The sequence below is a fragment of the Dryas octopetala genome, chromosome 4 (genome assembly GCF_963921425.1).
Source record: "Dryas octopetala chromosome 4, drDryOcto1.1, whole genome shotgun sequence".
Lineage (NCBI taxonomy): Eukaryota > Viridiplantae > Streptophyta > Magnoliopsida > Rosales > Rosaceae > Dryas > Dryas octopetala.
Genome location: NC_141369.1, coordinates 13566168 through 13590950, shown reverse-complemented (window position 1 = coordinate 13590950; position 24783 = coordinate 13566168). Strand labels below are relative to the sequence as shown.

The 24783-nt window shown below is 36.4% G+C and overlaps 3 protein-coding genes across 7 annotated transcripts; all 3 read right to left on the bottom strand.

The window, feature by feature from the left end:
- Positions 1–896: 896 nt before the first annotated feature.
- Positions 897–3553, bottom strand: LOC147287036 (SNF1-related protein kinase regulatory subunit gamma-like PV42a). Its single transcript, XM_086241475.1, has 3 exons — positions 2998–3553; positions 2093–2447; positions 897–1410 (listed from the first exon to the last, which is right to left on the bottom strand). The coding sequence occupies exons 1-3, from the start codon at positions 3495–3497 to the stop codon at positions 1084–1086; spliced, it is 1182 nt and encodes a 393-aa protein (XP_086097601.1). The 5' UTR covers positions 3498–3553; the 3' UTR covers positions 897–1083.
- Positions 3554–4271: 718 nt separating this feature from the next.
- On the bottom strand, positions 4272–16298 carry LOC147287035 (topless-related protein 4-like). Its single transcript, XM_086241916.1, has 26 exons — positions 16200–16298; positions 15849–15940; positions 15379–15558; positions 15188–15301; positions 13308–13466; positions 13001–13181; positions 12786–12909; positions 11808–11923; positions 11280–11448; positions 11051–11160; positions 10884–10953; positions 10597–10670; positions 10342–10437; positions 10173–10268; positions 9384–9511; positions 9033–9267; positions 8773–8937; positions 8598–8696; positions 8219–8362; positions 7231–7341; positions 6914–7093; positions 6666–6794; positions 6455–6550; positions 5563–5751; positions 5093–5259; positions 4272–5017 (listed from the first exon to the last, which is right to left on the bottom strand). Exons 2-26 carry the CDS (start codon positions 15926–15928, stop codon positions 4825–4827), a joined length of 3405 nt encoding a protein of 1134 aa, XP_086098042.1. The 5' UTR covers positions 15929–15940; positions 16200–16298; the 3' UTR covers positions 4272–4824.
- A 3842-nt stretch (positions 16299–20140) lies between these two features.
- On the bottom strand, positions 20141–23968 carry LOC147287034 (putative disease resistance protein RGA1). Of its 5 annotated transcripts, XM_086241920.1 has the most exons (4): positions 21022–23968; positions 20839–20907; positions 20594–20680; positions 20141–20460 (listed from the first exon to the last, which is right to left on the bottom strand). In XM_086241920.1, exon 1 carries the CDS (start codon positions 23962–23964, stop codon positions 21058–21060), a length of 2907 nt encoding a protein of 968 aa, XP_086098046.1. In that variant the 5' UTR covers positions 23965–23968; the 3' UTR covers positions 20141–20460; positions 20594–20680; positions 20839–20907; positions 21022–21057. The 5 variants fall into 5 exon arrangements, with proteins under 5 accessions (XP_086098046.1, XP_086098045.1, XP_086098044.1 ...); XM_086241919.1 differs by having other exon boundaries at positions 20839–23968; XM_086241918.1 differs by lacking the exon at positions 20141–20460 and having other exon boundaries at positions 20601–20685.
- Between the last annotated feature and the right edge of the window lie 815 nt (positions 23969–24783).

Below are 24783 nucleotides of genomic sequence, written 5' to 3'. Positions count from 1 at the left end.
ACTAGCCATGAGGGATCACTATACCCTACTGAGCCTTAAAAGCTCACACCATAATAGATCGTGCAGGTGATGGAAATATGACCGATGATGTGGAATACCCAAGGAAAATTTAGAGAATTTTCTGAAGTACTATGTTTTGTTTGGTTACCAATACATTGTAATATATAAGAAGATGAACATCTAGTATGGTACTCTTGGAACAGTAGTTTTAAATAAAGTCTATTTTTTTATTTTCACTTTACTTAGTTTCTTCAATTTTTTTATATTATTTTCTTTTCTTTTCACGTCTTAATTGTAGAAATAATTTTATTAATCTGCGATTAGGACGTAAGTCACGCTTCACTTCTAGATATTAGATTTTATTCAGGATTGGGGCGTGACATGCTTTTTTTGTCTTTGGTTGCTAGGCTCTTGGAATTGGAAAAAAAAAAAATCAATCTTGTGAGGGAATTTTAATATGCAGAGAAGAGATGGGGAGTATATAGAGAGAAGAGAAGAGAGAATGGAAGAGAGAGACGAGTGTGGTCGGAGACTCAAAGGGAGGGGAAGGTGGTGGCGTGGGTGGGTAGTCGGTGGGGCTTTAATTAAAATTTGTAATTCATGTCATTTACAAAATTCTATATACATATATCAAAACAATAGAAAATGTAATTTATAGAAATTTAAATAACGGAGTTTTAAATTCTATCATTTATAAATTTCTGTGAAAATTAAAATTCCTTCATCCAAACTTACTGTATAAGTCGGACCAAATTAAAGTTACAATAAAGAAATAAAATTTTAATCGTCTGATTTTTTTCCCATTAGAATCTTTTGGGGTGAGTTGATCTTTTTGGCTGGTCCTTAATTATGTCCAGTATTTTGGCCATGAGATAAGATTAACACAAAGATATTAGTAGAAAACATAAGTTACACAACATATATGTATACACTTGAAGTGGATCTCATAGTGTTTTACATAGTAGCATCCATTGCTGAGGAAAACATAACATGTATATACAAACACTCCAAAAGTACGTACTACACAAAACCAGCCCCTCCTGAATGGCTACAATATCACATATATTCATTATTTCAGGGGTTTCATCCAGACAAAAGTGCGAGCCTCAACACCCTGATTATGTCTGTGAGGGAAATGAGCCCCATGAGCAAACCTTGTTGATCCACAACCCAAACTCTGTGCACATGTTTGGAGACCACCTTGTCGATCACTTCCCCAAGGGACGACTGAGCTTGACATGTCACCATTTCCCTTGCTGCTGGATTGGATGCTGCAGCCAATAGAGGGCTTGCTGAAACAATCTCAGTGAACTCGAGAGCGGTCAAAGGCAGCCATGTTTGCAGTGTTACAAGGTGGCAACCCCTCAAATCTGTTGCAGAAAATGTTCCTATAACCCTCCTGCCTCTGCCCTGCAGTTCAAGCCAAGGAATCGCATGTATTAATTAGTAAACCCTTTTACATAATGCTTCAAGAAATTATCAAATTAACAAGAAACTTAAGAGCTTATTTTCCTGATAGATCAGCACTATCATCACCGTTTTTATAATGTTATTATGTCCAAAATCACCTTGTTTTTCTTTTTGGTACAATGGCGGCAAAATCACCTGGTTTTGGAGTTTAACTTATTGAACAACACTACTAGAGTTACCAGATTTGTCTATCTATATCAGTATATTAGTATCTTAATTGTTATAAGGTTCAAAATACGCCTATATCTGAACAATATATTAATAAGGTTCAGAGTAAGTCTAGATTGAAAATAACTAGTGAAGTGTTGTGATATATCATTCAGTAAATTTGTTCAAGTATCTTACTTGTTATAATAGACATTTTAGAGTACAGGCCCAAATCTAAATATTTAAAGTAATGTAGCGCTATGATAGCTCATGAAATTTGGTGAACCTAGCACTATAGTAAAATGAAAATTTTCAAGCCAAAGACGATTCAATGTGTCTAAAACAACCTAATTTTAGACATTAGCATGATATCGCTCATAAATATATGACCAGTGATCCGGATCGATATCTCAGCTCACACAGAGACACATGTCAAGCCAATTAACATCAAATGATGAAGCTGAAAGAGACGTACATTTACAAGCTGGTGTTGGTCTTCTTCATTCACATCTGAAGTTCTAACAATCGGAACAGCATTGAGCAGAGCAATCCGCATGCACTTGATGGCATCTATGACCTTTGCGCGATCAGTAATGGCATAAACTCTCTCTGTCACCGCTCCCAAATCAGTTACAGTTCGCGATATGATGCCATCTAGCTCCGCGGAGGCATGTTCCTTGAGAAACCTCATCACATCCATCTGGGTCAGCATTCTATAGCTGGAAGCAGACTCTACAAGCTCCACTCCAGACACATTCTCCATGTGGCTGTCTACTGGTACCATTGCTCGGTGTATTCCTTTGCTGAACACTTCCATACAGTCTATGATGCTGAGTACATGGGAGTCAAAAACAGAACATTTAAAATGATGATGCTATTTGCCACAAGAGTGTTGCTATTTGAACCCTACACCGCCTCACATAGATAAAACTATTTGCACTACATTTTTGGTACAGTTGGTTGAGAGTTTGAGACTGCCTCTTTAAATTGGGACCCCATGTTGAAACAGATAAAACTATTTGTATTACAATTTTGGTACCACATACGTGAGTACCTAATAAGGTTGAGACTTAGAACACTATTTATACTACATTTTAGTAGAGCACTATATCTCTAATATAGGTGAGGTTAAAGTAGGCCCCTTTATTTGTCAGATATGCATAAAAAGTGATACATGTGACAGAATTAGACGGGATCCATGTACAAAAAAATGTGACAGTGTCTCACATTACTAGAGATAGAACTCATATAGGTGAGAGAACCCACATAATTAAATAAATCTCACTTGTGTTAAAAAAGTGAACTAATAATTAGATTACATACAAAGAAGCTAGAAATTAATTAACTTGTATTGTGAGCTTAGAGAGAAATTTAAGTCACCTTGTGTTGGGGTTTAGAGTCCACAAACTAAGACCCTCAGGGCAGTGCCCTATGATCGAGGACACCGGGACCGCCATCTTCTGATCAAGATCAAACCCAGCTGGATGATCCCCATCGTTCATCAACTGATCATCATTCCCTGCAATGTGAGCCAAGATGTCAAGCATGGTGACCATCCCTATATAGTGCTTCCGCACAGTCCCAGTGTGCTTGTCAGCTTCCATGATCATCGACCCGCCGGCTCCGATCCACTGGCCCGGAGGCGCCGCCACAGGAACAGCCAGCACATGGTTGGCCACCTGCGTGTTCATGGTGTCGGCCAGAGACGCCGTGTACGGCACCTCCACGAGCCTGCGCTTGCTTGCCATCAAGTCCCCCACCTTCTTGTCTCTCAGCCGTTGATTGCTGCCACTCTCAGTTGACTCAGAGGGCTGCTGGTGGTGGTGGTGGTGCTGCTGCTGCTGCATGGTGGCGGTGCTGTGCTCCTTTGTTTGCTGCATACTTGACTGCTTGATTTGGGAAGGAAACTTAATTGGGAAAGTGAAAGAGAGGGAGGTGTCGTAGTTGGTATATATATATATGATATATATGTAGACGGTGCTTGGAGTTGCTGCTACGTGTCAAAGCCAGGATTTGCCGCAGTTTCATGCCTATGTTTCGGTAGACACGTTATGGGAAAGGATAGGGCTTGTGGCATAACACGTGGGATATGGACAGATGCTACTACTTTCCTTTGAGAAGAGTCCATCTATTCTACTGAAATTGACTAATTTCTAAAAACTCACGATAATCATATAGTTTAATGGCACCCAGACTCTCTTTTGTCATTTTGTGGACGAAAGTCTCTACACGGACAAATACTTTTCTTTTAAGAGTCATATGCACATCAGGACACATTTTTATTTTTGGTCAAGTCATTCTGCTTGTCCGGCTTAACTATAAGGAAGGAATTATTATCTATGAGGAGAGCCATGATTAAATTAGTGAGCAAAATTATTCTATCAGTTAATGTATTTTCTTTTTCCTCTGATGAGGGCATAGGAATATAGGATTACAGGGGAAAAAAAAAACTGTGGTACACCCTACAAGGCATAAAAACTACTACTTTTTAGCCTTTAAGGTTAACAAATCAACTTTCCACTATTAGAGTATAAACTTTCCGCCATTAGAAATAGATGTACATCATACAACCACCAAAGATGTGAGTAATAGAAAAGAAACCCCCTCCAATTGATGACATATGCATTAATTTTAACATTCATTAGACCAGGAAATCATCATCATGGCAGGAATTCTGGAATATAAAATAAGAATTCAGGGATGGATGAAGGCCCCCTCGGCTGTAGCAGGAACATATGACCTTTACTATTGTTGTTCTTCAATACCTCAAATGGTATTGAAGAAAACTCTATTCTCCAATCACCTAAATATTGATTTAAAAATTGTTGAAATGGAAAAATTTGGAAAAGAAGATTTTACTTTTTCGCTGTACAATCATAGCTAAGCTCTGTAATGGCCAAATTCATTATTCTAAAGTAGAAACTAGGAAAGGCAAAGTACTCAAAGTCAGCCCTAACAGCTGCTGCTCTCGTCCTAATGTCTCTTCTATGTGATATGAATACCTCTGTACCTTCTCTCAATTTGGTATGTATGAAGGGAATTCCCCAGAATGTAATCACCGTTCATATGACCCTAGCTGAAACCTATCCACCGAACCTAAACCCTACACTGAAACCTAAAAATTTGTAGCTCTCCTTGAATCAAAATATGAACAGTGTTCATGTAAGGCATCAATTCGGTCATTTGTTGTATGCCTGAAGATCACTATCACCTTGGCAGTTGATCTGAACCACCCGCAGAGCTGGTGCCAGGTCCTCCGTTCTCAACTGGAGGCGCAATACCCCACTTTCCCTCTGATTCCAGTGGCTCCATAACGACGACTCCACCATCAGTAAGTCCAAGTGCAAATTGATTAGGATCAGATGGATGAGCTGCAACTACTGCTGGGTATACCTTTGTGCTGTCGAATAATTGAATAATCAGTAATAAGATGTCTGTGTGTGTGTTTAAAGGCTGCAGTAACCATATGACATACCTGGGAGTAGAAGGTATATATGCAGTAGGGTTTATCCGACATCTGAGTCGAAGCGTGGAGGCAGTTAGAATGCACACAGTTGCATCTTCAAAGCTCGCATAGATTGACTGGCTATCACATGAATATGTAGCATCTGTGATAGGACCGTTACATTCTCGCGGCACCCACTGTCACACCCAAAAGAATATTAGAAACCTCAGAAACAACACAAACAAAGTTGTAGCTATTCTTCAAACATTAGAAGATAAAATCTGAAACTTTATGCTGGTTATCCTCTATTGAAAAAAAAAACAAAAAAAAACTTGAAGCAGGCATTGTTCATGAAATGGTTCAATAGTAAAGCATTTCTATGATAGTGAAGTTAAATATGAGATACAAGATTGATGAGTAACCAAACATTAGATATATTTAATAACTGAAAATAAAGACAATCAGCCAAGAATAAACAAAGAAAAGAATGCCCGACAGACCTGCTTAAGGCACTCCAATTTCGGTGCTTCATATATGGCAATCTGAGTTTCATGTACAGCCAGCAGATGCATCTGATCTTGGTGAAATTGAACACGTGTCTGAGCAAGAGGTGTAGCCACACGGCCATTTGGCATCTGCAAGAACTTACCCGCCTGCTTTTCCCACCCATCCAGACTCCACACACACAGCTGAAGTAGAGTAGAGAAAATTTATCAACAATTCTTACTTCAAGCAACTCCACTGACAGGTATAATATATGCACAACAAAAGAAAAGTGGAAAACATTCCTCTTTCAGGTAAATCCTGCAAGCTCAGGTTATCGACAATATTGAATACATAAAGATGAATAGAAAATTACATATTCTATTGCCTATTGTGAATTTGGACAAATCTAAGCCACATGGCATAATTCACTGAGATTTTAGAAAAGTTGCTTCATGAGCTTTTATCCTAATAACAAAATCATGTAATGCCATCTTTTCACAATAAAAACAATCTTGGCTTAATCTACTAATAAATCTAGATAACTAGGCAATTTGGTATGATGATCACCATATTTTCAATTACTCTGTAGAAAACAACTACTAACATATTGAAGATAAAAGCTGCAAGAATTATAAGGATTAGCCTCCCTTCTCTACCAAACTATTCCATTGGAACAAATTTCTCTGATCTTATAGTGGGACTTGTCAACTTTGCCCACTTTCTTGTTCTTAAAGGCAGTAACAGCTACTTTACAAGCCAAAACATCCATTATTTAAAGCTCATGATACCACATTTTTTGTGATATATTTAGATTATATTTTTGTACTTATGCACGTGGGCACATGCACATACACACGCACGCAGAGGCAGAGCATATTTGTCCTTTCGTAGTGGTAAATAGCATACCTGAGAATCTGCTCCTGATGATACAAGAACATTTAGAACATTGGAGAAGGCTAGGCCAGTTACTCTCTTCTGATGACATATGATCTTTTTCTTGACCTGTGCAAAACATAGAAAAAAAAAAAAAAAAAAAAAAAACAGCTTCAAGGCTATTTAAAATTTGAAATGTACTAAAATTTCACACAAATCCTAAGTCACAGTTCATGATAAAGACCTCGTCAACTCGGACATTGTAGATTTGAATTGTAGAATCCTCCATGCCCATGGCAATTATGTTATTGTCCTGTGGATGGAAGGCAAGAAATGTTGCTGCAGGTGGTGGGGGCATAAAGGTTGTCATCGTCTGCAATTTTAGTAGGGGACAACATGGAGTTTATAAAATGAAGCAAAATGATCGGTCAAAGGATTACAACATGTAGCCCAACCAATTGTACACAAGGTACAAGCCTAATACACCATTACCTTGAATGTCATCATATTAAAAAGAGAAATTTTCCCTCCTGATGCTGACACAGCGTAAGAATCATTCTTTGAAAGAGCAAAGCAAGGAACAGAATCTTCAAGATTTGTATCAATTACTTCATTAGCCATCAATATTCCACTGGAAGGTTTCCATAAAAGTGGTGGCACAGTAACAGTTGCCTACAAGAAAAAAACATTTATACAGGAAAGATTATGGAAAAAAGAATTAAAAATGAAAAACAACTCATGGAAGATCAATGAAAAAATTAAAACGGAAAAGCTCAAAGAAAGATGTTGCCATAAAAGAAAACCCATACTTTTCCCGAAACATTCTGCTCATTACTCTGCCATTTCCAAAGTTTGTGCACCCCACTATGTGTCAAGGCCAATATAGACCCTCCTGAATTTGCATATATCAACCTAACAATCTGAATTGGAGAATAAAACATTTAAAGATGGAATACAAAAGCAAAAAACAAGTAATACATCATTCTATTTCACCAAGAAACATTTTTTGCCATATTGTAATTTGTAACCCTTAAAAACATTTCTAAAATTGAACTAGGCCTGAAAGCATTTCCTGTATTGCATTCCGTACACCATCCTCTCAAACCTCTAAAGACCCTCAGTGCCTAAACTGAGGTTGAAACTTGCTAAAAGTGGAACTGAACTATTTCTTATCATCATGAAAACTTATCAACTCACTTTGTACATAGAGATGACTCTTAAATGATAGAACTCAAAGAGAACGTACATATATGGGTCAATATATTCATACATAGTTACTGGTCCATGCACCAGGTTCATAGCATAAAAGGAAGCAAAAAGATTATTTTAGAATATGAAATTCAAAAAATTCAATTAGATACTACATCATTCCAAAATAAAACCAATAAAATGGAAAGAGTTACTACATCCACAGGCCAACAAAATCAAGCAGCTATTTTTTTTTTTTTTTTTTTTCCAAAAACATTCAAATTTACTTAAACTAGGAGTTGGATTTGTAAGTTTTCCAAAGATCAAAAGAACATTTTGTATCCTACATAGCAACAAATTAATATAAATAATTGGGTGTGTTTTAACAAATACTATGGTTGGAGGTACCAAAGTAATGAAAACCAGGTGGCAGGCATGCAGGGAAGCATATTCTGATATTCATTCAATGTAAGGATAGGTGAGTATGCTATACCCAAAGTTACCTTTACTGATGGACTTAGACTTGCATAGCTTAAAAAAATCAAAGGATTACCAATTTATTAAAGAATTTAGACCTTCAAACACATATGGCTATTAAATGATACTTACTCTATTTGGCAACCGGCTATCAGGAAGCAGTAGGGAACGAAGAAGAGGTGCTTCATTAATTTCTGTCGGCTTCCAAATTTTAGATTTCGCTAATTCATCAGCAACCCTAGGATTCACGTCTGCCAAACTTCGTCCATCTCCATTCTAAAAATTTTAAGAAGTTAATATTTGCTGACCTCCAAAAAAACTACAGATCAAATACGAATGTAAAGCATGTGCACAACATCAAAGTATACAAAGACTGTCCAGTAACAACTAACAATAATGCTTTTCGAAATCATGCAGAATTTACAAAGGAACATCACAGTTATGCCCTTTTTTCTTCTGTCGCGATAAATTACATCCCAGTTATGCACTTGAAAGAATCATCAAAACTTACCAGACCAACCACCATAGTCATTGATTGGCTTCTATCTGCAATCCCATTGTTTGTTCCAGGAGCAGAATTGGAAGCATTAAATGTGCCAATTATGGGTCCCTGCAGCATAAGTTATTCATTAAACAAGGCTGTTGACATTTTCGGTCACTTGAAAAATCTGAAAGAAACAGTTTACCTTCGCAGAAGTGCCAGAAGCAATCCTGGAGGCATCGACTGCACGATTCTCAACAGAACGCAAAAGTCGAACACCATCGGAATTTGCAAGTACTTTAATACCATTATCACTTGTTGAAACAGCTAGCAGAATTCCTTCCTTGTTAAATCGTACACAAGGAGAAGCCTAACACATATTAAAGGTAAAAATTGCTTCAACTTCAACAAGAATATTGAAATATGACAATGTAAATCAAGAAGATAGCCCTCTGTGGCCATTACCGGTAATCCACCCTCTGCATCAATGGTGGTCAACAGGTTTACATTGTCCATGTCCCAAAATTTGATTTGAAACTCATCACCAGCAGCCAAGAATCGGTTCTTGGTCGTATCAAACCGCACGACCCCTGCAGTCCGCTTCCCAAGCCCATTATATGTTCGCTTGACAGCCCCCTCACTTTCATTCCATTCCACAATGTATGACTCTCCTTCTTTACTTGTCCCACATGAGAAAAGCCTATATTTTGCATTAATCATAGGAATATTTGAGTAATCAAATAACGGTGTTGAAGGATTTACAAGAGCAAAAAAAAAATTAGAACACTGGATGAAAAAACAATGATAACATAGTACCTTGTTCCGTCAGCACTATAGGCCATTGTTGTGCAAGAATGGCCTGGAGCATCATAATCAACTCTCGAACCCACGTTATCATACAGCCATGCCTTGATTTTCCCATCAACGGATGTTGAGAATAGGAACTGATGCAGAAAAGAAAACATTCACCGCATTAAAACTAAAAACTGAAAATCAAAGGCGAGAAAGATGTCTAAGGACCAAAAACAATGGTTATGTTCGGGTAAAGTATGATTTGTATTACCCATGTTTTCAAATAGAACAGTTTCCAAACAATTCAGAATAGCACAAAATTACCCTTCTGGTTAAATAGAATGACAGGCCAAGTCAGCTGAAAGAACAAATAAAACAATTAATTTCTTCAATTTTTTTCTTTATTTGCAGGGGAGCATAGAGAAAGCCTCTTCCACAACCACAGCCTATTGGTAAAGTAGGACTGAATACAACATTAGGAAAGAATTGCCTTCATGTATTTCTTTCTCCATATGCCAATGGCATTAAAAGAATTTCTCTTTTTTTTCAGACAAAGAAAGAAAAGGGGAGAGCACAGAGAGTTTGTGAAAACCACAAAATGGTTTCCTTTCCTTTAAAAATTTCCCTACGCATACCAGTGCACAAATGCTAAGGTTAATAGGAAAAATGCTCCATGACCTTAAAACAAGACTAGCCAATAGAAGTAACCTTTCAATGCCTCTAAAAAATAAACAGAATAAACTGAAACCAAATACTTCAAGAAAAGCAATAACTGTCAAGGGTAAACATAACAGAAATAACCAAAATAAGTACCTGAATGTTTTCCTTCTGGTGTGGGCACACACAATAAACTGGTGCTTCATGGCCTTCAAAAATATACTGCTTATTACCAGTGCCGGCATCCCAGACCTGCAGAGAGATGAAACTTTATGATTGCAGGCCTTTCAATTAGCAGTGAAGGAAGATGATGAACAAACCAAACCTTAATAGTCTTGTCCTCTCCACAACTTATGATGCACAATTGTTTGTTTACATGAGAGAAAGCGAGATCATTAACATTACCATGATGAGCATCAATCTGTCAGAATTTCATTAAAAAACTCTAATCAGCATAGAGTTAGACAATCGTAAAAGAAACTAACAGTAGAAGGCCAAGAAAAACCTGTTAGAAATCACAATTTTAGAATTCCTAATAGTCATGTATATGAAATAAAAGAAAAATAGAGATAAAAAAAACCTCTAGGTGGTTCCGTAGATCATCACCTCCATGATAGGAATATATGTGCACTACGTGCTTGGAATATGCAATACCTGAAGTAGAAGTTTGGGGGGGAAAAAATATGAGCAATGACCTTATCTGTGAACTTCAACCATTTTCCCCCTACTTAATTAAGGAAACATCTATCTGACCCATGTCAAAAGTTGTAAGTTATTTTTTCTCATGTACGTACAGCATTTAGATACAAGTATTCTATCAATATAAAAATAAAATGAATATTGAGAAGTAAATCCCCTTGACTATACCAAAAAGGGAACCATCAGGACTCCAGATCACACGATTTACTGAAGCAGTGTATTCATTGGCCAAAGATGCCTATCATATGACATGAAAAATAACATTAGCCTTATGGTTGGTCCTTTGTTGTCCAAATGAACGATGGAAAAAGAACAATAAATCAAGTGAATTAAACCTGCAGAGCCATTGAACATGCAGCAAGGTCCCAAATCTTGAAATTCCGAAAAAGGAGCCTCTCCCTGCTGCCTACCTCCCAAATTGTTATATCACCAATATTTGTTCCGGCTGAAAATGGAAAGGAAACAAAGAATAAAAATTCAATCCAGAAACCATGCAACAATTAGACTTTGACCGGAGATAATAAGATCCAAAGAGAATAGATTCATTAAGCAGTATGAGCAAACCAAGAAGCAAAGTCCGTTGAACTGGGTGAAAATCCATGCTCTTGACAGCAGAACCCTGATTCAAATTGACAACAACAGTCTTGGGCAAGTCCTCAGAAGAGTAAAGGGTATGGGCATGGCTGTGGCCAGGATATGTGATTGGAAAGACACTAACGGGCATATTATTGACCTGAAAAGGGAAAAAAGGGAGGTCATTGATTATTTTGGTGATGATTTAGAAGATGTAAGATAAGAAAATTCAAACTGTGAAGGCACAAAGGAGATAGCAACAAATTTCTAGTTTCTCCAACAATATTGCACATAAAAAAGGCACACTTACCAATTTTGGCATAAGCTAGTTTCAGAATCTAATTTCAGTGAAAAAAAAGTGTGACAAGAAAAAAAAAACAAAGCTGATATGCTCACCAAAAAAAAAAATCTATAAAAGAGATTACTAAAAGGAATCATAATCACTTTATAGATTGATGTTACAAAGAGTGAGGCCACATAAAAATTAAGAGAAAGAAAATAAACATATTGATAAAATACCTCATCTGATATCCCAAAACCTCTTGGTCTCTTGAGCACATGTTCAGAATCTGCAGTTTGATAGCCCATTGCCGGATTATTAGTGGGAGGAGTCCTAGGGTGCTTTAGCAAAGATGCTACCGATATTGAATAAATGCAAAAAGGAATATAGGACTTAGTTGGAAAAGTGAAATTGGAATGAAAAGAAAACTAATAATGAATGGATGTTCCTCTTCCTCTTAAAGAAATTCAGCTGACATATTCAAAAGCAATATGAATGGATGTTCTACACTGTACAACGTCAAGTCAGATCCTAGATGTAGAAATACAAGAAGGTAGATCCCTTCAGATGTTCTACACTGTACAACCTATCTCAACACCAAACTTCTCAACTAATTCCTAAGTAACTCAAGGTCACCAAATGTCACCAATAAACCTAAGCAAGATATGGACCGCCAATTAGTTTCATTTAGAAGTTTTCTTGATGGTAAAACCTCCCCACATCAACCTCAAAATTTTCACTCACCCTAAACCTCATGCGCAGGTTGGAACTTCAGCAACACTACAACCAATGTCAATGCAATGAAGATTTTTGACATATTATTTCTACAAACTTACATGGCATAGAATTTAACGAGCAACATCAAAGCCACTGAATTAGAACCCATAGGGTCAATAATATGGGGTTTTTTATATCTCTATCAATAAAGCATGGGTTGAATTTAGAGGGAGATAATATTACGGGAATTCCATCACATACTGCTACATCGCTATAGATTTCCAATTACTATATTTAAAAAACTCTGTATATGTTTGACATTTACAATTGCGTAATGACTTGTCTAACCGAAAAACAACTTAAATATCAAATGATATGCATCTCATACCAATTATTCTGCAGCATTATAACTTTCCCTAGTCATATAGCACCATTAGTAATTTAGCCATAACTTCAGAAAAAATAGTATAAAGAAATTAACTATACAAAAGCAATCTTACATGTATTATTGGGTGCAGTTACACCGACTGATCCAGCAGAAACTGTTTGGTGTGGCACAGAGGATGGGTTAGCCATCCAGCCAGCGAGAGATGTTGTAAGAGGTGCTGGTGCAGGATGAAATGGCTGAAATCACATATAGTAATAAACATACACATAAGATTTCCACAGAAAATACTTCCTTGTACACCAAACTTATGTTTTTCTATTGACTTACACCATGAGCACCTATCGGTGGGAAGCCACCTACTTTAGGAATGGAGCCCATTAAAGTGTTGGGTACAGGGGAAGGAGCATGAAGAGGAGGATTTCCTTGCCCACACGTATGATCCACAAAGAGGGTTTTTATGTCAGGGTTTGCCTTAGGACTCTTGCAAAGTTGATGCTGCCAATTTAAACTGCAAGAAGAAAGATAACAACAGCAATGACTTCAGATGGAAAAAACAAAAAAAAAAAATTATTCCCATTAATTTAATTGAAAAATAAAAAAGAATGATTATACAGATAACTCTTGTTAAAATTACCTTTGATTGATTAAAGTCCTCAGCCTTGAGTTCTTAAAGCTGGGGAATTGAAGCTTATCACGGAAAAGTGGATTTGCCTCAATCAGCTTTTTTACTTCAGTAAGCATTATAGTCCTGGCAGACTTAGTATCACCATATTTTGATAGTTGCTCATTCTCCCTGGTTAAAAAAGAAGGTTACAAATAAACGTCAAAAAAATAATATTAAAGAACAAAGCACATTTGAAAAAACAACTAGGCAAAAAAGGAGCACATTACAAAACTTTTCGAGCAAGCATAATTCAAAGTAAGCACAAAATCCAAGGTACTTGTTGCCTTTCACCATGTCAGGTAAGAAAAAGCATTGTTATATGTAACAATGATGGAAGAACAAATGACTTACATCCTCATCAAGTCGTCATTTTAGGTCGATAATTCTTTTTCTATTGAAAAAATGTTTTCCTTCTCAAATATTTTAACATTTAATCATTATTTGTCAGACTCAATCATTGTCTATATTTGGGTAGCAAGCTACAATAAGCAATGTTGCCCACTTTGGTTTTGAATCCACAAGAAATAGCTAAGAAACAGCAATTACAATATGCAACAAATAGACGCCAAAACAACTTAAGGTGTCTACTATCCAAGCCTAAAAAATCATATTAAATACAGAGCATTAAGCACATACTTAACGTTAATTATTGATGACCCCTCCTTCATTCATTTTAGTTTCTTCCCATGCCAGAGCCCTGGAAGAGTGCTATGATTCTGCGCTATCGTGTCTAGCGCTTCAGAATTTGGCATTCAAAGTGTATAGAGATGGACACAAGTTAAATTATTTCATTCAAAACTCAAGTCAAGAGAGCCTGAATGCCAGCTATTTCAGGTCAGCAACCAAAATTTTGGCATTAATATTTTATTAAAAATGAAATCCAACAATCTGCAATTGAAATCACATGATTCTCACTTCTCTATAACTCTCAATTTCAATGACCCAGTGACTCCAATTCTTTCTATCTCTGTCATAGCTTCCTTAAGAATTATAAATATTTCCTACTTGGTCAAAAAACTGAGTTTAACAAATAGTGACAGACTTTATGAATGAAAAATTCAAGGCGCAAATAGGATACACTTTTCCATGTTTGGTAAGTGCAAACATAGAAATGGAAGGTGGGTTTCCCATTCCCGTGGCATCCAAAACCCACAAAACGGGGTTTTGCATTCCCAAAGGAGGAGGTGGGTTACCCATTCTTATTATGTACTAGTTTTAACTTTATAATAAATGAGAATGACAGTTATACCCGTATATTTATATTTCCAAAAAATAAATTCCATTGGTATCCTGATAACACCATTTCAAACATTAGAAAGACAATGTTGCATCCCATGGCCGGGTTTCTGGAAACCCTGGGAACCTTAAAACTACATTTGTAATTAATTATGTCTCCTAAGTAAGTGTGTGTCATCTTTTTATTAAAATTGATCTAGAGTTTGCTACTGATGAATTTTGAGACTATACAAGACTTTTCTTCTAAGGACCTCACCTTGCAAGTACAAACACTGCATAATAGTCCCAGTTTCTACAAATTACAAATAAAAATCATTACAAGAATCTATGTGAACCATCCAACTAATATAAATTAGTGATATAAATTAAAAATCATTACAACAATCTATGTGAACCATCCAACTAATATAAATTAGTGATATAAATGCACCAACTCTGTCACAGTACATTCCAAACTAAGAAAAGTAATTTCCCACATTCTTTGCCTGCCCGTGTCTCATATTCAGTAACAATCAATTATCCCTGGAATTGTTATGACTTATTCTACAAGAACATAAATTAGACACCACAACCAAATAAATCACAACAGTTGGAACAAGAAATCCTCAACTCACCTGAAATTCCCCAATGTCAGAAGCAGCGTTATTTCCTTAAAAATATCTTCATTAAATGTTGAAAACGCTTTCAAATCCTTCACAAGAATCTCGACAGCTTTAGCATGGTCATGGCTGCGTACAAGACAAAGTTATTACTAGGAGATTTCAGTCCATAAAAGTATATGGTACAAATCAAACAAAGAGCTTACCTGTCAAGTGCCTCGAGGTATTTTTGCTTCCGAATCTCAAAGAAAATCTTCATTGAGTATCTATTGTCATCAACCTTAGAAAACCCAGATAGGTACTTCTCCACCTCATCCCATTCGCCATTGGTCACAATCTCCTCAAAATACCTCATGTTGAAGTAAAACCCTGACTCTTTCTCCAACCTTCATTCAATCACACGTACACCATAAGTTAAAAAAAAAAAAAAAAAAAAAAATCATACAAAATAACTCCACTACATCATAAGTGAACAATATAATTTCCATTTGCTCTCTTCTTCCAAAATAGTGAAAACACAAGGCAGGAACATTATCTTCCTGACTTACCTTCATTTTCCTCAATTTTCTTGGCAACCAAGAAAGGCCAAAAAACGGCCTCCAAGAAATTAACAAACAAACACACATTTAAAATGAACGAATACACAAAATAGCAAGAAAAAAAAAAACACACTCACTTGTGAACAGTCTCTTTGAATTTCTCTTCGTCCAGGAACTGAAGTATGAGAAAAACGAGCTCTCTACTCAGCGACGTCATCGTTGCCGTTACCTGCGATCAACGGAACCAAAAAACCACCAAAATTAGGGTTCTAATTCCCCCTAAATTTCACTCACCGGTCCGATTCCTCAATTCTGAGTTCCAAATGCCACCGCCAAACAAATCACTCATACATACAGAGACAAACAAATATATACAACCACAAAACCAATATATATATATATATATATGGACACACACTCTAATACCTTTACACGCATATTTATACAACATATATGCATATAATATGTGAGTGTTTGTGCATATTTACCTTTTCTTGGTGAGAGTTGCAGATCGCGACTGAGAGAGAGAGAGAGAGAGTTGAAGATACAGAGACCGAGAAAGGAAGGTTTTGGGGGGTGGGTGGGGTTTTATAGGTGCGTCTCTTTCTCGCCTTCTCTCTCTGTGTGGGTGCGTGGGTGTGGGGTTTGCTTTGTCTTTATTGCTATTTATACGGAAAAGTTATTGTCAGAAATGAGCGTCGTCGTCGAGGCATATACTCTTCTCGCAAATTTCCATATATCGGTGGTTGCGTTGCCTGCCTAAGTGGCATTTTGGAGCAAATCTTTGATTTTTTAGGAGTCGGAAATCGGAATCTTTAGTGTGTTTTTTTGTTGGTCATAAGGAATCTCTTAAGTGTTATTTTTTTTTTGCCAGGAGGAATCTCAAGTGTTAAGTTTTGTACATTTGAGCTAAGATTTTAACAATGAGTTTGTACGATGAAGTTTGAAAATGCTAAGCAATTTTTTAGAATGACATAATTTTAAAAATAAAATATAAAGTTATTTAGTTTAAAAAGATTGTTGTTTGGCTAATTTATTTTGCACGATAAAATTTAAAAGTAATACAGGTGGTAGTGATTGTGGTAGAGATAGGATGGTGGTGGTACTGACAACAACAATGGAAGTTGAGATTATGATAATGATAACAGTGGTATGAAGGTAGTGCGGGTGGTGATGGTTGCAGTGATAGCGATGGTGACAAAGGTGTGGTGGTGGCGGCGACAACAATAAGGGTGGTGGTAATATCAAATATGTGATGTCATTGAGGGTGGTCATGGCGGTTTTGGTGTGGAGGTAGTGGCAGTGGTGTTGGTAATGACGATAGTGGTGGTGATGGTAGTGGTACGTGAGTAGTATTTTAGAATTTTGAAAATGATACCTATTTAAGAGCAATTTAAAGTTATAATTAGCCTTTAAAATTCCACAATTTTCCGCACACAAAAATTTAAGAATTTTTAGTTAATAATACTAAACAAAGGAATTGGAACTTGTCATGTATCAATTCAATTATGACTTTTAATGAAATCCCAAGTTTAATTTCTTCATATAATAACACATCTCGGATTTATAGATTTATAAATATATATAATATTTATGAAGTTTTTTTTAAGGAATAGTATTCGTTAAACCGTTACTTTAGGCAATTTTTATTTTATTAAATATATAGTTCATATTAACAATCTAATTAACAACGTAACATGTCATATATATATGTTAGGAAAACATTATCATATATACAAGATATTGTGTACTTTCTCAAAATAAAAGAGTGTGTGTAATGTTTAGACTTTAGACACAATATATAGATCGAGTACTTAATTTACACACATACCTAAGCTAGCTTACCGAAATATTGATATATAACACGTAATGAATAATATCATCAGCTTAACAACTTCATTCTGCTCCACAAAAGTAAATTCAGCTAATTTACGCTTAAAATATTAATTAATTAAGAGAGAAACCATTAATATTTGGTGAAAATAAATTCCAAAAGACAAATAAAAACAAAGAATAAAATAAGTTTGATCAATGATAGAATGAATAAATTATAAGTTTGCAGAAGTTGAAAACTCATACCCCAATTCCCTAATTTATATCTTAAGTTTTTGAAAATTTTTACTCATATGGAGATTGACAGACCAAAAAGCCTCAAAATTCAAGGATAAACAAAGCCATCAATGTTCCATTCAAGAGCCAAAGCTATCATTCTAAGCACATGCAAGCCCATACTCTTTTCTCAGTGGCGGATCCAGAAACATTCTGCTATGGGGGCAAGATTAAGTAGCAGGTTCGCAGCAGCCAAGCAGGGCAGGGCCAGCAGCAGCAGCCGCCGTGTCGCGTCGCGTCGCGAGGGAGAAGTAGCAGGTTCGCAGCAGCCAAGCAGAGCAGGGCCAGCAGGTGTCGGCGCTGGTAGAGGAGCAGGGGCGTCGCGTCGCGAGGGAGAAGTAGCCAAGCAGAGCAGCCGAGCAGGGCTAGCAGGCGTCGGCGCGGGTAGAGGAGCAGGGGCGAGTGGGCCACAGTGGTTTCAGAAATTCAGAATTCAGACCAAGTTTCAATTTTTGTCATTCTATGATGTGTGTGTGGCTGCCTGGCTGGTACTCAGAGGTTTAATTAACTTGCCAAAACGACGTCGTTTTGGCAAGTTTAGAATTCAAAAAACAGCATACGCATCTCACGTGACCGTTTACAGCTTCATCTTCCTCATCATTTTGTTCTTCATTTCTGTCAGCCATTTTCACAAACACTTGCGCCCTTCTCTTGCCCCTCTGCCTGCCACTGCTGCCAGTAAGTTCATGGGGTCAAAAATTTCTCTCAAGCCCAGCAATTCTGGGTTCATGGGGTCAATTGACCCCATTGTAGATCCGCCCCTGTCTGTTCTAGAATATCAACCATGGTTTTTTTATTTTCTGACTTTCATTTCAAATATTACAGGTTATAAAAGCGTTGGGTTTTAGAAAATAACCTCCACTCTAGTCGCGGATGGCTGTGTCGGAATTGAAGTTACTTTGGCTTGGAGAAGAGAAGATAAGAGAAGAGAAGACGTACTACAGAAGGTACTTTTAGGGTTCTATTCGGTGAATGTGAAAATTTTCTTTACGTTGGTAAGTTCTATTTTGTTTTTTTGTTTTTTGAAAAGAAAGACACATATATAATTGGTCCATATAAGTAAGGGTGGACAAGGAGGTGCTTCGTAGGGGTAGATCCAAGTATTGCCTTTCCACACGTAGTTTAGTAAAGAGTTAGTTACATCTACACCTTCTGAGATTTATTATATTTTCACATATATCCCTAGAGTTTCAAAAATTACACATACACCTCCTGAGGTTTCAAAACTATTGCATATAACCTTCTGCACAAGAGAAAAAAAAATAAAAAATATATATATTTGTATTGAGATTTGACCTTACACCTTGAGTAATCTTATTAGGCTATTTAACCCCTTAGTATGTCTTTTGTATAATTTCTCATCATTTTTCGTCTCACTATAGGGGGTTATATGCAATAGTTTTGAAACCTCAGGGGTTGTATGTATAATTGTTGAAACGCCAGGGAGTGTATGTGAAAAGACGATAAACTTCGGGGGGTGTAAGTGTAATTAATTAACTGTTTAGTGAACTTAATAATGACCATATTGTTATAATCTCTACTACTTTGCATGGCTGATAATTTCTTGATTTCTTCAAATTATTGATTTTTGAATATACAAAATCAATGGCCCACCATATAAATCTCTACATTTTATGCATGCCTAATGTTGTACATTATGCATCAATTTGGTCATTACAAATTTTTGAATCAATTAAGGAGGTATGATCTTGATCCAAAAAAATGATTATTACACAATTTTTTTTTTTTTTTGGGTCTGAGATTATTACACAACTTAACATGCCCAAACATATTCACATGACCTCAAACTTTCAGTTTAATTGCCATTATAGCTTTATAGCAAAATTTAATTGGACTTTCGGTAAAACAGGGATAAAAACTAATAGAGGTAAACAAAGTAAAGTGATCACTTCCACTGAGATCTGATGATTACTAAATATGAAGTCTTTAGTAACGAATTGTTTAGGAATTCAATGAACCTCTCTGAAAATGAAATATACATTAAATTATTAAAAGCGCCCCTAACTCACTAGGTAAGTGATACAAACCAGTTAATCCATGCAGCAGGGGATTCTCTATCATATGGAAAATTCGTAATTAAAATTATATTCATTACAGATTTGGATATGAAACTAGAATTGCACCTCCTAAAACTATTAGGGGATTCAAAAATTAAATCAAGTAGTGTACCTTTCAACGAGAAAAGTATATACCGCATGCAGATACATATAAATTAAGATCATCAAAAAATGATTCTAACCCAAATAGGTAGCATGAAATTTATATACTACTGAAATTATTTGTACAAATTAATATCTGTGAATGTGCAAGTACATATTTCCTCTTATCAGCAATAAGAAAAACATTAAATTAATACTCCTTGTGAGGGGCTGGAGGGTAAAATACAAGAGAAATGATGAAATCCTGGAGGGTGCTAATAATTACAGTTTATGTACAGATGGAGTTAACACAAGACAGAGAGTTCAATTGGGCATACGACTCATACTACAGTGCAGAGGTCAACATATGACAAGAAAATCTTGAAATAAGTTGATGATGATCGAATTCAAATGAGACTTTGGGGTCACTGAAAATCTGGGGCCGCTGAGATAAGAAAATCCCATGATGTCAAACCCATGGCTGTAGTAACAAATCTAGAATTAATTGACAATAAACGAGCTAGCAAGTGCAATTTCAAACCATTAAACATATATATTACATAAATATATAGGCATTACTAGAGATAGTGATGACATATAATTAATTAAGTTACCTGTAAAGTTTAGGTAAGAGCTTCATCATCAATCGGTCAAATTAATGGTGCATCAATCAGTTCACTTGTTGATAAATGAAAATCTTCCTGCACTGCATATGTATCGAATGCGTTTCTCAAATTAATCTCAAGAATTTACTCCTAATTCTACAGCAATTAGAAGATGCAATTAATTAATGGTAGCCAGTCTTAATTATGGCAATAAGTAGTTCAAGTTAATATATACAGAGAGGTATTGAACTTACCGACATATTACACAGCATCTCATTCATCAGCTTGACAACTCCAATCTCCTCCACAGAAAGGAAATTCAGCTAATTTACACATAAAATATGCAGAGGGAAAACAAAAAACAAAACAAGTTTGATCGATGATAGAATGAATAAATACATAAATTAATATAAGAGCTTAATTATTTAATTAATTACCAAAAAGAAGAGGAGGATGAGATTGCTGGGACGAGTTCAGCTAAACTCTGCATTCTCCTTGGCTTCGTGGTCTTGCTGGATCCAAACTCCGTCTTTTTGAACAGTCTTGTAATCGATTATGATGTTTGGAATGTGAGAAATCTTGGGCCACTCCTTTCCTCTGCCTTTCTGGCATCCTGCTGCTAGAATGTCGCAATCATTGATGCTCAAATTCTGCAGTGGTGTCTTCCGTAGAAACTCTGGCAGTGTTTGTAGGCTAGAGCAGCGGTACATTTCTAAGGAAGAAAGGCATGGCATTATTGTAATTTGAGAATCCTCCTCCTGCCCACCTGCCATTACTTCCCACTCTTCCCATTCCGCCATGTACTTGAATACAAGTTGTTTCAAATTTGGGAATAAAACGAGTGACGACGATGATGCCCTGCTTTCTAATTCTATTCTTGACAACCCAAATCCCACCTTTCTCGCATAATGCAAATGCTCAATTCTCAGCCATTCAAGGGACACCAATTTCCCCAAAAGAGTCACAACTTCACAAGAACCCCAATGGATCCGAAGCCTTGTCAAATTGTTTAAAGACATCATCCAATTGGGAGACGGTGTGGTGCCACTGTAACCAACGATATCTAAACATTCCAAATTTGGATTTGGTTGTAAGGCATTCAGTATTTTTTCATGGGTGTCGGGCAGCTCTTCTCCATCAAAATGAAGTCCCAAATAGAGAAGGTGTTTCTTATTCACCAATTGTGCTTTCTCAGCATCACTCGCATCTTTCACATTCCTCACAATTAAAGAAAGACGCCCCTGAAGCTGGTCCATGTTTCTCAGATCACTTAAGTTGAATGCTTCCTTGTCCTCATCACCATCAATTTCAAGCTCATCTAGCGTTCGCAGACTTGTTAACCTCCCAATCCCTTTTGGCAACTTCAATCGATAACTTCCAGCAACATGAAGATGCTTTAAGTTAATCAGCTTTCCCATGGCCTCAGGTAAGGTTTCCAGTTCACCGCAATTAATAAGTCGCAAAGTTTGCAGATTGAATAAATTACACACAGTGTCAGGTAACTTCTTCAAACCTGTGTTATTAGATAACTCTAGATACCTCAAGTGCACCAACTCACCAACCTCCTCTGGAACTTCTTGGATGGAGTTGTCACTCAGATTCAACGTCCTAAGACATTTCAATGGTAAAAACAACTCTGGGCCAAAACTAGTAATTTTTGAATTAAAAGTTGCGAGAGTCCGCAAACTTTTGCAATTCTGAAAAGAAACAGCAAGTGGACCCTCGGGTGCAAACATTAAGGAAAAATGACGAACCTTATCACCCGCCAACTCCATACTCTCATAGCCACCCTTAAACTCCATACTAAGGCATTCATTCTTGGTCAGAAATTGTAGAAAGTCATGCACAATATCATGCATTTTGCACCTTATAGTTATTCCATCATTCTCATCTTTCTTAAAATCTTGGAAGAAAGATCGCATTGACAAGTTATCAAAATACATTTGACCTACTATTTCCTTCTCTTTGTTTCCATTTGAATTAAGAAAATTTTGTGACATCCACAGTTCAATCAAATTGTCTTTCTCAATCACATAATCTTTTGGAAAAATTACACAATATAAAAGACAACGTTTGACCGTTGAAACCAAATCATAATAACTTAGTAACAATGGTTGGAATACTTGTTTCTGAACCACATCTAACTTCCATATTTTACTATTCAAAACATCTAGCCATTCTCTCCTTGTTCTCTTATAGCGCATGAGACCACCTAATGTCTTCGCAACAAGAGGCATGCCCTTACACTTTTTTACAAGTTCTTCACCAATATCTTCAAACACTTTGGACTCATCTCCTACCCTATCACCAAATGCAATGTGATAGAATAATGACCTACAATTTTGATCACTCAACCCCGTCAAACGGATACTATGAGTAGCTGCACCCATCATCCTAGCTACCTCATCTTTTCGTGTTGTCACCACTATCCTACTACCTATAGCACCACTTTGCAAAGGTAGCTTTAACTTATCCCACTCATTATTGTCTTCGGCCCACACATCATCCAAGACAAGGAGGAACTTCTTTCCCTTAATGTTTTCATCAATACATTTCAATAAAGATTCAAACTCATTTGAATTTAGAATACTATCATATTTATTGAGACTTTCAATGATTGCTTTTGCAATCTTGATCTCATCAAATGGGTCTGAGACACAAACCCATATTCTAGTGTCAAATTGGGTTTTCACCTTCTCATCATGATAGGCCAATTGGGCAAGAGTTGTCTTGCCAATTCCTCCCATCCCTACGATAGGGATGACAAGGGGGGCTGTACTTCCTTGACTACTCTCACTCAACAATTTGCTTACTAATATTTCCTTTTCGTCTACTCGACCAAATGTCGTATCGACAAAAGAAGTGCTTTTTGGTCGTTCAAGTTGTTCACTACCTCTTTTTGCGTATTGAAAGTTATAATTTTGTCTTTCACTAGCAATCAAAGATAACCTTTCATTTAGTTCCTTTATCTTATGACCAATGTCATAACGAAGAATTACTTGACTACTGACTTGGCCAAAATAAACCCAATGGGCAGGAATGCAGAAACATACCTGCTTCTTTTTAGCAACATGAGCATTTCCAGCTTCTTTCTCTTCTCTCTGAATACGTAGTTTCAGGATTTCAGTGTTCCACTCGTCCAACACGTCGTCCATCTCGTAGGATACTTCCTTCAAATTATCCAGCCAATATCTCACGTCAGCCTCCTTCACTTGCCTCTCCTCTGCATTCTGGAGCACAGCTTCAATAGCTATGAAATTGCTAGTGAGCTTTGCAACTTCTTTCTTAACATCCACGACTAGTTTCACCTTTTGTTCAACCTGTTGACCAATGATCGAACCCAACTGTTGCACTATTAGGGAAATGAACGCTTCAGCCATTGTTAACGTTCGAAATGAATTGATAGTGGGAAAAAGAAAAAGGAGCGATATGAAATGCAAATGATCACACAATATTTGGAAAAACAAGAAAGTAGTGTTGGTTTGCAGTACTAGAGTTATTCTCCCCAACCAGTTTTATAGTGATAAGGTTGAAGAATATTAATTGCTTCGATCAATTGCAATTTCGGCATCATAACTAATTCACTCTTAGCGATCAACAAGAATGGAATGCATTCCTTACTTGTTCCTTCTTTTTTTCTTTTCATTTTATTCCTTAATTATCACTTTTTTTTTTTTATTCATTCCTTCTTCTTTTGCACTTTAATCCCTCACTATTCTTTTCAATCAATAATTGATAAGGGAAAATGATTGACGGTTGATATACACAAAACAGATTGACAGTCCAAAGAAAAAGCAATCAACTCAGTCATTGTGGATCGATTACATCCAAAAAATAGTCATTGACATGGTTTTTTGGTACATTTACTTGTGGAGTATTATATACCATTAGAAGAAATTTATACCCACAAGCTCAAAAAAAAAAAATAAAACCTTTTTTTTTTTTGCCAGGGAAAAAAAAAACCTTAAAAAAAATGATTGTAATTGTATTTGTAAGTCACTAGCATGAATGCTAATTATGTGGACTGGTAATTTCAAGATTGTTTGAACTTTCGATTAAAAGGTGGACTGGATATATAAATGTGTGTTTTTAGTATATAGTAAAGTCTACAATGGGCTTTTTTAATAGTAACTATATTCTTTTTCATGTTGTTTAGTGTCGAAGCATCCTCCCAACAACCCCTTATTCAAAATATTATT

Bases quoted from the DNA above. Each gene is read 5' to 3' on its own strand.
- LOC147287035 (XM_086241916.1), bottom strand. From the start codon at position 15,928: ATGACGTCGCTGAGTAGAGAGCTCGTTTTTCTCATACTTCAGTTCCTG. The intron at 8,938-9,032 runs GTAATGGCCACA...AATATGTGTTAG, and splicing joins ATGCAGAGGGTGGATTACCG to GCTTCTCCTTGTGTACGATT. The intron at 5,018-5,092 runs GTATGTCATATG...ATTATTCGACAG, and splicing joins TATATACCTTCTACTCCCAG to CACAAAGGTATACCCAGCAG.
- LOC147287034 (XM_086241919.1), bottom strand. From the start codon at position 23,964: ATGGCTGAAGCGTTCATTTCCCTAATAGTGCAACAGTTGGGTTCGATC.
- LOC147287036 (XM_086241475.1), bottom strand. From the start codon at position 3,497: ATGCAGCAAACAAAGGAGCACAGCACCGCCACCATGCAGCAGCAGCAG. The intron at 2,448-2,997 runs GTGACTTAAATT...CCATGTACTCAG, and splicing joins ACTCTAAACCCCAACACAAG to CATCATAGACTGTATGGAAG. The intron at 1,411-2,092 runs GTACGTCTCTTT...CTTGAACTGCAG, and splicing joins ACCAACACCAGCTTGTAAAT to GGCAGAGGCAGGAGGGTTAT.